At 35.6% G+C, this 13,085-nt stretch overlaps 2 protein-coding genes across 2 annotated transcripts in view; both read right to left on the reverse strand.

The window, feature by feature from the left end:
- Nucleotides 1-1,442, reverse strand: part of Vegfd (vascular endothelial growth factor D) — a 30,558-nt gene extending 29,116 nt beyond the window's left edge. Inside the window, exon 1 of the mRNA XM_015488053.2 lies at nt 1,294-1,442. Coding sequence (XP_015343539.2) covers nt 1,294-1,401 — 108 coding nt within the window. The 5' untranslated portion in view covers nt 1,402-1,442. The remainder of the gene's footprint in view (nt 1-1,293) is intronic.
- Nucleotides 1,443-1,587: 145 nt separating this feature from the next.
- Pir (pirin) overlaps nt 1,588-13,085 on the reverse strand; it is a 105,767-nt gene continuing 94,269 nt past the window's right edge. Inside the window, exons 9-10 of the mRNA XM_048796369.1 lie at nt 7,397-7,463; nt 1,588-2,572 (exon numbers count right to left, since the gene is read on the reverse strand). Coding sequence (XP_048652326.1) covers nt 2,460-2,572; nt 7,397-7,463 — 180 coding nt within the window. The 3' untranslated portion in view covers nt 1,588-2,459. The remainder of the gene's footprint in view (nt 2,573-7,396; nt 7,464-13,085) is intronic.

The raw sequence follows: 13,085 nt of genomic DNA on the forward strand, positions 1-13,085 counted from the left end.
TGGCTCAGTGGATAAGCACCTCTGGGTTCAATTCCTGGTACCAATAAAACCAATCCAACTTAAAATAACCACAACAAAATAAACCGGATTCCCTTTCACCTACAATCTGGTGCTGAGATCCAACAAGGCTGATGGCAGTAAAGTAGAGCTCGGGACTGGGATTTCTCCCATGTGCATTTCAAATCTGAAAAGTTACAAAGCTGCTAGACAAGTTGACTCCCACTCTGGTGTTGCTTGACCTTTTGCTTTATTATCAACCCCCAGGGTACCCTATTTACTGATGTCAACCAGGAGCCTTTTTAGACATTTTCCCATTGAAATTTTAATACAGATGTACTATAAATCTGTTTTTGTACTATACGTATATTTGTGCTTTATATTCAAAATTTTCACACACCCTTCTATGAACCATTTTTCGCCTGTTGGGGGCGATATCATCCCTGTTGAAAATGTAGGTTGTGAAATAAAAGCTATATAAACTCAAGCCCACATTTAATTGTCATTATCAACAAGGTTTAACACTCTTCAGTCAAAACAATTATATCTGAATCATTTTCAGAATACAAATCTTTAAAAATATATAATCTATGAAATACATAAAATTGAGTAAAACATTGTCCCAGCAGTCAGTAACACCCTGATTATTTTGTTTTTACTTTTTGCAATTTGTTGGACTCTACTTGATACTTTCTCATGGAACCCAAGACGTGATTACTATTGAATTCTGTACACATTTCAAAAAGGGAAAAACAAAAACAACCTTTGAGAAAACATTTTTTTCTGGATGGTGGCAATTGATAATTTGTAAAAGAAAATAGAAAACGCCCATAGAGAGTCTCATAATTTTCGATTTACAGAAGAAATAGACTAACTTTTGCTACTCACAAAATAAATGGCCCACAAATCTATGTGTGTCATAAGAACAAATTGGTGCTTGATAGACAATCACTGTGCCATTTGCATATACAATTGGGAGAAACTTCTCCATCTGAAAAGATTTCAGACTACTCAAGTTCAATTACAACTCAAAAGAAAAAAAAAAGCCAGCCCAAAACAAACAAACAAAAAAAACAAACAAGAACTTCAGCATTTTTCAAATACTCATGGCAAGAAGCTTATTAAGCCCAAGAAACAGAATAATTACTAATAAACACAGGATATATCCTGTCCACTATAAAGAGTGCTCTGCATTTTTATATTGTTTCAAAAATTGTGAGGGCAAAGAAAGTCTTCTATATAAATCAGTAAAAATCTTCATCACATTATAAATCTGTATAAATCTTCATACCATTAAAAATTGAGCTCACCTACCTTCACTGGTCCATGTTCATTACCGAAGCCCTGCACCAGTTGCACATAAGACATTATGAAAATATTCACCACTGCCCACTCTCTGTACATTTTGAATATTTTAATATCCACTGATTACTACGCAGTTGACATCAGGCAGCTAGAGAAAAAATGGTTTCAAAAGGCATTCTCCAGAAGAAGTTCAAACCCCCAGAACCTCACATGGAAAAGGGATCAGTTGTGATCAAAATCCAATGAAGTGACTTCAATTAGGCAAGGTCCTTTTTTTTTTTTTTCCACAATCCTAGTGGGGGGGATTTACAAAAGTTTTAAAATGTTCTCATGCTCCAAAAATAATCAGGAGGTGATCATATCTCCAACCTGAAGTTAGAAAGCATTCTACATTCATTTCATGTCCAGCAAATTTAAAAAAAATTAAAAATCTCTCCACCCTAAGCCCTAGGTTCTAGTTGCTTTGTAGGGAGGTGGAGCAGCCTCCAAGGCTTGCAGCTACAGAAAGCTGGAACCCAACTCTGGATTAAAACTTTTTTTCACAACCTTCATGGAAGCTTGCAGAAGCATGTGTCTTAAATCTGACACAGATTTTGGCAGAAAATGCAGGGAAGTCTTGGCTGTAATCCTGTCCTGTTCCTACCAATAGCAGGGCAGTTTTAAAAACTGACTCCAATGCTCAGGGCTGCTGTTATTTTAAAGCAGATAACCTGTAACATGACACCTCAGCACATAGTCTTGATGGTTGTATTGCAATAGGATTGCTTAGGAAGGGACCTCAGATGTTTGTGCCTGCTGACAGTAACACAGAAACCAATCAAACAGGCTTCAAAAACCCCACATGTGTACAAAAATAACAAAACACTGATACATACCGGCAAAAAGGCAAAACATAGACAAAAGGAATTTTGTAACAGAAGCTTAATAACTTAGGTCAAAATGAAGAACACTGATTTTTAAAGATGTAGCAATTAGGTTTATTTGCATGTGCCAGGAAATATCCTACATACATTGCCACAAAAACCATGTTATCACTTTAATGTGGAATTCTTTAGAAGCACTGGCTAAGTCAGTTTTGGAAACTGAATGCCTCAAATGGCTGGACACCACAAATGGCAAAATTCTAGGAAGCATCAAGACCTATTCTGGGCTCTTCACTAGTTTCCGATCTTTGATTTCCAGGTTTTAGCCCTTTCGAACCCGTTTTTTGCATTTCTGAAATCAAGAATGGCCTCAGAAATTTCTTCATTTGTGTTCATCACAAATGGACCTAGGACAGAAAGAGACATTCAGAAAGTTATGGGTGGCGATATTTTTATCTATGTATTTGTGTAGTTTCTAATTTGAGATAAAATCTAAGTGTTTCTGAACAGCAAAAGTTTATTTTCCCAGAGGACTGTGTTACAGGTTTCCTACCTAGGATTGTATATGATCTCAGATTACTATAAAGATCAAACTTTAAATGAACAATTGCAATTGCATCTCACCCAGTCACTGAAGGTACCTCACCAGTAAGGACAATTTCTTTATTCAAAACATTCTTAGATTTGGTTCTCTATATATGCTTTACAACCATACTTTGTAGTTTTTATTTTTATAGCATTAAGTGACATCAAGAATGGCACCAATCTGATATGACAAACTGGCAAATCTGATCATAGTTTAGGTGCCTAAGCAGTATATTAGGCTATGTATGAATATGAAGGTTTTTAAAGCATTTTTGAAAATTAGCAGCATCTCATTGACAATAAACAGGAGATTACAAAATTTCCAAGTCAAGAAAGCATCATTTTTTTGATTCCCTAAGGGTCAGCAGATTATTTTCTGTGACATGCCAGAGAGCATATTATTTTAGATTCTGTGGGTCCACAGATGTCCATCTCAACTACCCAACTCTCACTGAAGCATAAAAAGGCAGCCACAGACAATATGAAAGTGACTACCTATGACTGTGTTCCAACAAAACATCATTTACGAAAACACACTGTGGACAAATTTGGGTCATGGATGATAGTTTGGTAATCTCTTTCTCGAATTCCTGGATCTGAAATCAGGTTTTGCTAAAAGTACACAAGTTCTCCCCTAATTTATCAGAAGGAAAAGTGTCTGTCTTGTCCCTTTTCTTCACACATTTGTAGGGGTAATGGGGCACTGGAGTTATCTCAAGGCCCACTCTCATTTGGTAAAGGCAGTGTCTTGAAAGCAATTAACAGACTTGCCCTTTCTATATGTTTCTTCTACTAGCCTGCAGAGGCTCCTGGCATTCCTTTTCTGGAACTCTCTCCACTAAGGGTCTTCCTCTGGGAGACCCTGACTTATATATAATTTCATTACTTCAAAGGAAATAACGCATTCAAATTTCTTAACCATTATTAGCATATCAACATAGATTTGGTGATCACTATAATTTAAAACTTGAAAATGAAGACACAGGATAATACACCTGACCGATGTTGAGTATCTTTGGGGAGATTGTGGGAAATAGAATCCAATAGGAAGAGAAAATTCAGTAAAAGCCATCTACATTCATTCATTTGTTCTATCTATTAAGTATTTATTGAATACCCATTAAATGACAGACATTTTGCTAGAAGCTAGAGACACAGAGGTGAAAGGTGAATGACCTAGAATTTATCACATAGACATAAAAACAAAATAAAAAATCAAATTACAAAACAGTGTGATACATGGAATAATAAAAGTATGTAAAATCTACAGAATCCATATAGAAAGAGGAGGAGGAGGGAGCCAAGAAAGGATTCAGAGAAAGTGAGGTTCAGTTAAACAAAGAAGAATGGCACTGTCAGAACTATCATAATACTGGTGGAGTTCAGGATAGAGTCACAGTGCTGCAAGGTGGGAGTGAAGGGCAAAAATGAATGGGGATTTGAGATGCAGGAAGAGACCAGACACTTTTGGGCTTTGGAGGCCATCTATAGGAAGAAGTTTGGACATAATTATGTAGGTGATCAGAAAGGGTAAGTAGGAAATAACATGATCTGATGTGTAGCTTCTAAAGGCAATTTTGGCATTGGGGTAGAGAAGCTGTCTGGCCTGGGAAGCTGAGTCCGTCAATGGTGGAGCTAAGGGTAATGACATACAGGATGCAGGAGGCTGTTGGTAGACAAGGAATTTGGCTCTGTATATTTTGACACAGAGGTATTAGAGACAGTAAAATGGTTTCCCAACAGAGAGGTCTTTGGCACATTGTTGGGACTATGGATCTGGGGCTCATGACAGAAATTGCATCTGGAAGTGAAGGTTTGAACTGCATCAGGCAGAAAAGAATGAGAAAGACCTTATATACTGAATAAATAATAAATCCAAAAGAGGGCGGGTGCAGTGACGCACGCCTGTAATCTCAGCAGCTCAGGAGGCTGAGGCAGAAGAATCACCAATTCAAAGCCAGCCTCAGCAACTTAGAGAAGCACTAAGCAACTCAGTGAGACCCAGTCTGAAAATAAAATACAAAATAGGGCTGGGGATGGGGCTCAGTGGTTGAGTGTCCCTGAAGTCAATTCCCAGTACCAAAATAAATAAATAAGTCCAAAAGAGGACCTTGGAGAAGCCAACTTTTTAAAGGACACAGAAGAAAGGGACATGGAAACTGGAAAATGAGATCAGGCCAAGGACCGATTTCCTGCACATCATAATTTTCCTATAATTTGTGCTTGTGGAGCACCACTATCATGTACAAGCTATTTTTCTGTAGTATGCTTCTGGGATTCAATTTTGACACTTTCTGGGGTATTCTGCCATGTCTCTCAATTTATAATGCTCACATAAATCAAACACCTGGAAATCTTACTAAAACTCCTATTTTGATTCAGGAGATCTGGGGTGGGGACAAGGATTCTGTATTTCTGATTATCTCCCAACTGATGATAATCCTGCTAATCCCTGGACCACACTTGGAGAAATGAGGCTCTGATACACAGGGAAGCACTAGAAGCTTAGAGCCCTGCAAAGCCATGTTCTGGAAGCTTCTCTCCTCAGAGACTCGAGAAGAAAACAGAATCCAGAAAACATCTTGGTGACAAGAGGAGCAGGGTATTTATTAACTAATTCATGAAAACAGTACTAGTTCTCACATAGTCGAGAGACAGTGGTGGCTGCCTTTAAACATTCTTAGGTAAAAGGAAAACTTAAATTCTGAGCTTTAGAAGCTAAATAAACAAAATAAGCAAACAAAATGCTTTGTTTCTTAGTAACTGATATTTTAAGAGACATACTATTTTGTTAGGTTGATCTGAGTTTGTATTTGTAGGCATACCTAGTATCCCTGTGTTTCAAGCCATTGGAAGAGGATTCACATATATAAGTGTACAGTGGTCTTGAGCAGTCCCCTTTAGTCTGTTACCTAAGTCTTTTCTGTACCAGGGGCTGAACCCAGGGGTGCTTAAACAATGAGCCATAACCCCAGCCCCTCCACCCCCGCTTTTTTTTTTTTTATTGAGACAAGGTCTTGCTAAATTGCTGAAGCTGGTCTCAAACTTGGGATCCTCCTGCCTCAGCCTCCTGAGCCTCTGGGATTACAGGTGTGTGCCACCATGCACAGTTCTGTCACCTAATTTGGTTGGACCCCTGTTTTTCATTACAATTGCAGAGGAAATTGCCTAACTTAAAAGATTTCAATCCCACACACCTTTTGCCTACCTAAATTCTAGTCTCTACAAATAGAGATTATGGCCCTACTCAGTTTGTATGCAGCCTTCTTCTAGAAGAACAATTTCAATGCTGTTAGGTCAAGATACTACTAACTTTTGGAGTGGAAAAGTTAATATGCAAAATGGATGTCATGAACTATAGGGGTTATTATTTAATATGCCTGCTGAATTTATTAATAGAGCCAAAAAAGAATATTTGTAGGACAATCCATGTTCTTTAAACTTATGATCAGCTGGGGTTTATCTGCAATCACTGTGTATATCTGGGAATTCATGTAAGGCAAGGTAACACAATGATGGATTTTAATGCATGTTGAATTTAATAATTAGTAAAGCAAACATTTGTTTTGTAGGTATGCATCTAAATATTAAGTTGCATTCTAGGTGCCTTTAAATGTTTCTCATTTAATCAAATGCCAATGATATGAGAAAATCAAGATTCAAAGAATTGAAGTGACTGGGTACTTAATGTCAAGATTTTCTGCCTCCAAGTAATAGTACTACTACAATGCCATAGTTACCTTATTCATTTTTGTAAGTAAAGAAGAATGGCTGGACAATTATAGAAACTTTCAAAGAAATATTATTCCTAAGAGGTCCATATTTTCACTAAAAATACAATAAACTATAAGGAAAATATCTGCTATGGTTTGAATGTGGTTTGTCCCCTCAACTCGTGTTGAAAGAAAATTTTTATTGCCATTGTGGCAATATTGGGAAGTGGTGCCTTTAAGAGTTGATGAAGTCATTAAGAGGGGCTAATGCTTTTCTCTAGTGAGAGAGTTTTCATTTTTCTGCAGCTGGATAAATTACCATACGAGTCAGTTGTTTCAAAGCAAGGACTCCCCTTGTGGTTTTGCCTCTTCGGCATGCACATATTTACCTTTCTGCTTTCTTCCATGAGTTAAAACAGTATGAGGACCATACTTTGCTGCCATGCTCTTGAACTTGGCAACCTCTAGAACTGTAAGCCAAAATAAAACTCTTTTCTTCATAAATTATCTCACCTCATGTATTCTCTTATAGCAACAGAAAATAAACTAAGACAGTATTAAAACCACTATTTTTTTTTTGTAAAGATAAAAATGATATTCAAGTCCCCAATATACTGCAGAACCTTTTTTTCAAGTTGAAATCCCCTATGATACAATACAAAAGCACTATTTGATTCTTCCCATAGCTCTAAGATTAATGTGCCACATCTAAGTACTTACATTTTTTTTCCAAAAAAAGCAGAAGTTAATGTAGGAATAAACACCAGATATATATTTTCCTCTGATGGTGAAGAAATGAAATAAAATCTTTAGGTTCATTGATGGAGAGTGAGGACGAAAATCTAGCCAGTCTTCTCAGTAAATCTATACATGTGCACTACTCTCAAAGAAAAAGAAAATAGACCAGGAAAATCAGCATCATTTTGGGCTTACCATGTTGAACAACTGGTTCTCTTAATGGCTCCCCAGCAATTAAGACAAAATGGCTTCTCTCAGGATCCTAAAGTTAACAAGGAAAACATATAAACATGCTTGGTTTTGAATGTCAAATTAGGAACGATTTATAGTTGACATGTTAACTAAATGAATGATGTTCATACTTCTGAGTACAAATTCCAAAAATATTTTCTGGGTAATACTCATTATGGAAACATTTATTCTTTAAGATATTTAGTAGTAACTAGAACTAAAAAATAAATTCAGGACACCAAAATATTAACATTCTCAAGTTTAACATCTTAACTGGAAACATCTTCATGGCAAACTATTTGACTGACTTGGCTTGTTATAGAGTTCACTAACTAACGATATAATTTTTAAAAGAAAAGATTACTTACATAAGTCCAAATAAAATTAGATTTTATTTACTTTTGACATTTATTACTATTAATGTAAAATATGCCCCAGATATGTTACACCAAATGGAACCTTATAAAAACAGAGCATCCAAGGAACATCTGCTCAGGCAAGTTTCTTTCCAAAAGGGTCCTATTTTTTCTTTTAAGTTTTTGATTAGAATTGAGGATTTGCTGGGCATGGTGGTACAGGCCTGTAATACCAGCAGCTTGGGAGGCTGAGGTAGGAGGATTGCGAGTTCAAAGTCAACCTCAGCAACAGCGAGGTACTAAGAACTCCATGGTACCTTGTCTCTAAATAAAAAACAACAAGGTACATGTATAAAGACTTAAATTGGGTGTCAACATACTGTATATACAAACAGAGTTACAAAAATTGTGATATATATGTATTAAGAATTGTAATGCAAAAAAAACAAAGCATAAATAATGTATAAAAGCATATATTGTCATGAACATACTTTATATACAGAGATAAGAAAAATTGTGCCCTATGTTTATAATAAGAATTGTAATGCTATCCACTGCTGTCGGGTAGTTAAAAAATAAAAACTAAAACAAAATAGGGCTGGGGATGTGGCTCAGTGGTTGAGTGCCCCTGAGTTCAAGCACCAGGACCAAAGGAAAAAAAAAGAGAATTGAGGATTTGATTTTTTCCCCCTGAAACTGGAAAAATATTAATTATAATATCAAGGGCTAGTATACATGCAGGGAAAGACATACTTTGATATATCTTTTGGGATATTTTGAAATTGGTGCAGTAGTCCTTCCAGAGAACAATTTGAAAATATGATTCAAAACCTCCAATATTGCTGATGTCCTCTAATCTAATAATGCCAGTATTCCCATTGTAGAACTATTGATTACAGAAAAAATTAGAAACAATTCTCCAGTAATGAGGGATTGGTTATATGATTATACTTTTTTAAGATGAAATATTATATGGCCATTAAAAATATTTCTTTCAACAAATACTTAAGAGTGTAAATGTTCATAATGTATTGTAAGTTTTTAAAAATACCACAAAATGGTGTATGAATAGTATTTTTCACTTTTAGGAAAATAAAAATACCATATATTGAAAGATTAAGGGACAGACATACCAAAATTTTAGCACTGATTCTTTCTGAGTAATGAAAATTAAGGTGAATTTTATTCTGTTTTTCTCTTTTAAAAAAATTGCTCCAATAATATGCTGAGTGCTAATTTTAAAAGTTAAAAAGGGGGGCTAAAGGTGGAGTTTGGTGGTAGAGCCCAGTACCCGCCCCCAAAAAGAAACAAAGAATGTATAAGAAAAAAATCATGTTTTTTAAAAGTTTGTGTTTAAGGAGTTATTTTATAATGCAATGCATTCAGACAAAAAAAATCATATGAGCATTTCATTTTATAAAATGACATTATTTAAATATTTTAAGTAATTAACACATTAACTGTCAGAGTCCTTTCTCTCCAAAATCATACTTACATCCTATATGAACTCTTCAACAAATTTACTTATTCCAAATGTGCTTTGATTTGAAATTAAGAACTGTAGTTCTGTTGGAAATGAATTACATATATACTTAGATATATGTGGTGCTGCTTTGTGCTCTCACAAAGTTAGTTAGCATGCTAAGAGAGAGTGCTAGTAGGTTCCAGCTTGTTCTCATTTTCCTCCACACTATTACCCATCCTTCTTCCTGACTGCTAACCCTGCTGACCAAAAGCAACCCCAGAACCATTTTTCAGACTTTTGGCTGCAGAACTACAGAGTCTTTCAGTAGATTCTCCATCAGTTTCCCTTTAGTGGCCTCATTTCAGTAACTGGATGTGCTTTAGTATACTAGATTAATTGGATTAGTGACTTCTCTGATTTCTCAACTTCTGCTTTTATAGTTTGATTTCTACAGCTCATCCCACCTGTGAATCTTTCTCCAGGGAGCTCTCTTGTGACTGTCATCTTGTGAAGAATCCCAAGGTAGCCAAGCAGGAAGGCCACATAAAGCAGAACTGAGGCACCCCCAAACAATAGCCCCAGCTGAGCCAACCACTAGCCTTCGAGTCACATGAATGACACTAGAGAAAACAGCAGATTCTCAATGATTGTGAAAAAGTATAAATTATTATTGTTTTAAGGCAAAACATTGCAGGGTGGTTTGTTACTAATAGGTAATTGAACACTGTATTTTTTTAATCTTCTCTTGGGTTTATCTAATTTAGAAAAAATAAAAAGCAAAATGATTACGTACTTTTTTAATATTTAGTTTTTAGTTGCAGTTGGACACAATACTTTCATTTTATTTATTTTTATGTGGTGCTGAGGATTGAACCCAGGGCCTCACACATGCTAGGTGAGCACACTACTGCTGAGCCACAACCCAGTCCTGATTATGTCCTTTTAAACAAAACCTTGAAAATTTCTAAAACTTCACCAATTTCCTAATAATTCAACATTTACCTAAATATCATACCATTATTTTAAACAATATCCTATATTTATGTACTTCTATTAACATAAAGTTTTAGAAATCATCATAATGTTTCCAGTCCCAGATTTATTACTGGATACAACAAAGATTAATAATTAACTCTTTACTTTTCCATGTATTTAATCAAAACTGCCATATTTTATAGGACTGAAATTTGTTTCTTCTCCTGGTCTTTCAACTTCAAAAAAATTAAATGGGAAAGTAAAGTAGATGGTTTCTTCAACCCCAGGGCAGGTATCATTTAATACATCCACTTAGTTGATGATTTAATCACTTTTTCATGTTAAAAAATATTTGTTCAGGACTGGGATCATGGCTCAGTGGTGAGTGCTTGCCTCACATGTGTGAGGCACTGGGTTCGATCCTCAGCATCACATTAAAAAAAAATAAAATTAAAGAAAATTTGTTCGATCATTCCCAAGGTGCATATCTATGCATCATTATCTTTTCAATCCATAATCCAACTAGCTTTCAAAATGTGTAAATTCGAACCAGCTGAAAATCAAGGAGTAAACCTAAAACAGCTTCTGCTAATTTAAATGTTTAAAAATAGCTGGCCTAAAGCCCATTAACTAAAATTATTTCTTCAGTTTTAGCATAGATCCTCACTCAATCCCTACTTATTCTTGCTTGATACACAATTCTAACTTTTAGACTTCATGGTTATTAGATTTATAAAAGATGCAAAGCAAGACAGGAAAGCACTACTGTATAACAATACAAAAAAAAACTTGACAGCTTAACATCAATGACAAAAATGAAAAATAAAAAAAACCTATGAAAAAGAGGCACATGAGCTTAAAAATTTGTCTAGACCCACTTAATATAGAAGCAAGCAAGCCCTGAAGACTTCATAGTTGGGCAATATATACTGATAACCCAAGGTTATGAATAAGTTAAATTATGCATCATATAAGTCCACAGGAAAGGGGAAGGTTCCTTTTTCTTTTTTTTTTTGAAATGCATATGACCTCAAGATTTTATTATCTAAAATGAAGCACAAAACTGGATTGTTTGGCCCTTTCTCTTATCTCCTTCCAATTCAAAATACTTGCATTTCTTAATACTACCGATTTCTTAGATCTGTAGTTGGGTTCAATACACTCAAGGCTCAAGACAATCTTTACAGTTTCAGCCTTCTTCCAAAAAATTGGCCTAGTCTACCCACCATAGCCAGTGTTTCCTGTCATAATGCTACTTTCCCTGGGCACACAGAGAACATTTACCATGTTTTGGGGAATGCTTCTAGCATGGAAAGAAGCAGGGAAAGGTTTCTATCTGAAATGATTTCTTTCTTTTTTTTTTTTTTTCCAATGTGACTACATTAGTTTTAGACCATAAAAACTCAATAATAATTTTAATTGTAATTAATTTTTAATTTAATTGTCACTTATCACTAAAGATTCATTCTTTGATGGTTTTGGAGAGATGAAATTTTAGTGCGAAACAACAGACCTTATTTATAAGTTGATCTGAAAGAGGAAGTCATTTAATAGTGTTTGGGGGTGTTTTTTAGTAGGGGCAAGGAGATATACTTGAGTTCCAGGGTCAGGAAGCAGAGGAGAAAGGATTAGGGGTTAAGAGAAGAAAGGCTGATCTCCTATATGGTGTATGTGCTTCTCATTTCTTAATTCAAAAGAGATTTTTCTTGACTGGTAAGCATGTCCTAAACTTTGGAATGATAAAGTCTTGAAAATAATAAGTTTGTTCTTTTGATATTACTCAAATAAAGTGACTTTCCAATTATTATTTGGGCAGGAGGATACAAAGACATGTGCATTTTGTGTGAAAATGCAAAACTATTAAACTCCTGGGAATTGGCGGATTGGGTTTATCTAATCACTGCAGAAATCCACAGGATGGTCCACATTTCTTTCAATGACTTTTCTACAAATTTAACCTCTGAGTGGTGGCTTCCTCTCCTGTAATCTAAACTAGATCCATTTTGTGTCTTTTCAAAAAATATATATCGTTTTTGCTTCCCTTAACTAGTCTTCTTTGGTAAACTCTGGTTATTGTTTTGGATATTCAGTAGAGCACTGATGTGATTTGAAATCCCAGTTACGGTTATCTTGAAACTGCTCATCTACAGTGACCTTGCAAATGGTGGAAGATGATGAAAATCATGCAACAGCAAAAAAAATGAAAGACCTGTTTAAGACATGAGTCCTGGCGTGGCTCTAAGTAAATGTCTTTGTGGAGTTTAATGAAAATACAAAGATAACAGAGGCCCACTTACTACACATAGAATAACCACAACTAAAATTCATGATCTTTGGAGGCTGAGGTCATGTCTTTTACTTTAGTGTACATTTTCAGAGTTTCTGGCTCAGAGTTAGGCCCTTTGCACCTTACTTTAAAACTTACTTTTTAAAATTTTTTTTATTTGTTTTAATTAGTTACACATGACAGTACATTGACCTTGACGTATCATACATTTGAATCAGATGGAATATAATTTCTCATTTTTCTGAGTATACAGGTTGCAGAATCACATTGGTCATGCAGTCACATATATACACACAGCAATAATAATGTCTGTTTCATTCTACTATCCTTCCTATCCCCTCATCTCCTCCCCTTCCCTCCCATCACTTCTCTCTACCTAATCTAAGGTAACACTATTCTTTTTTTTCCCTCACATCTTCATACATGTATTTTGAATAACAATGAGGGTCTCCTGCCACCATTCATGCAATTCCCCTTCTCCCTCCCTTTCCGTCCCACCCATCTTCCCTATCTAATCTTCTTCCCATGCTCTTCCTCCCTACCCCATTTTGAGTCATCTCCGCCCCCCCC

The sequence above is a fragment of the Marmota marmota genome, unplaced genomic scaffold (genome assembly GCF_001458135.2).
Source record: "Marmota marmota marmota unplaced genomic scaffold, marMar, whole genome shotgun sequence".
In the NCBI taxonomy this organism is placed as follows: domain Eukaryota; kingdom Metazoa; phylum Chordata; class Mammalia; order Rodentia; family Sciuridae; genus Marmota; species Marmota marmota.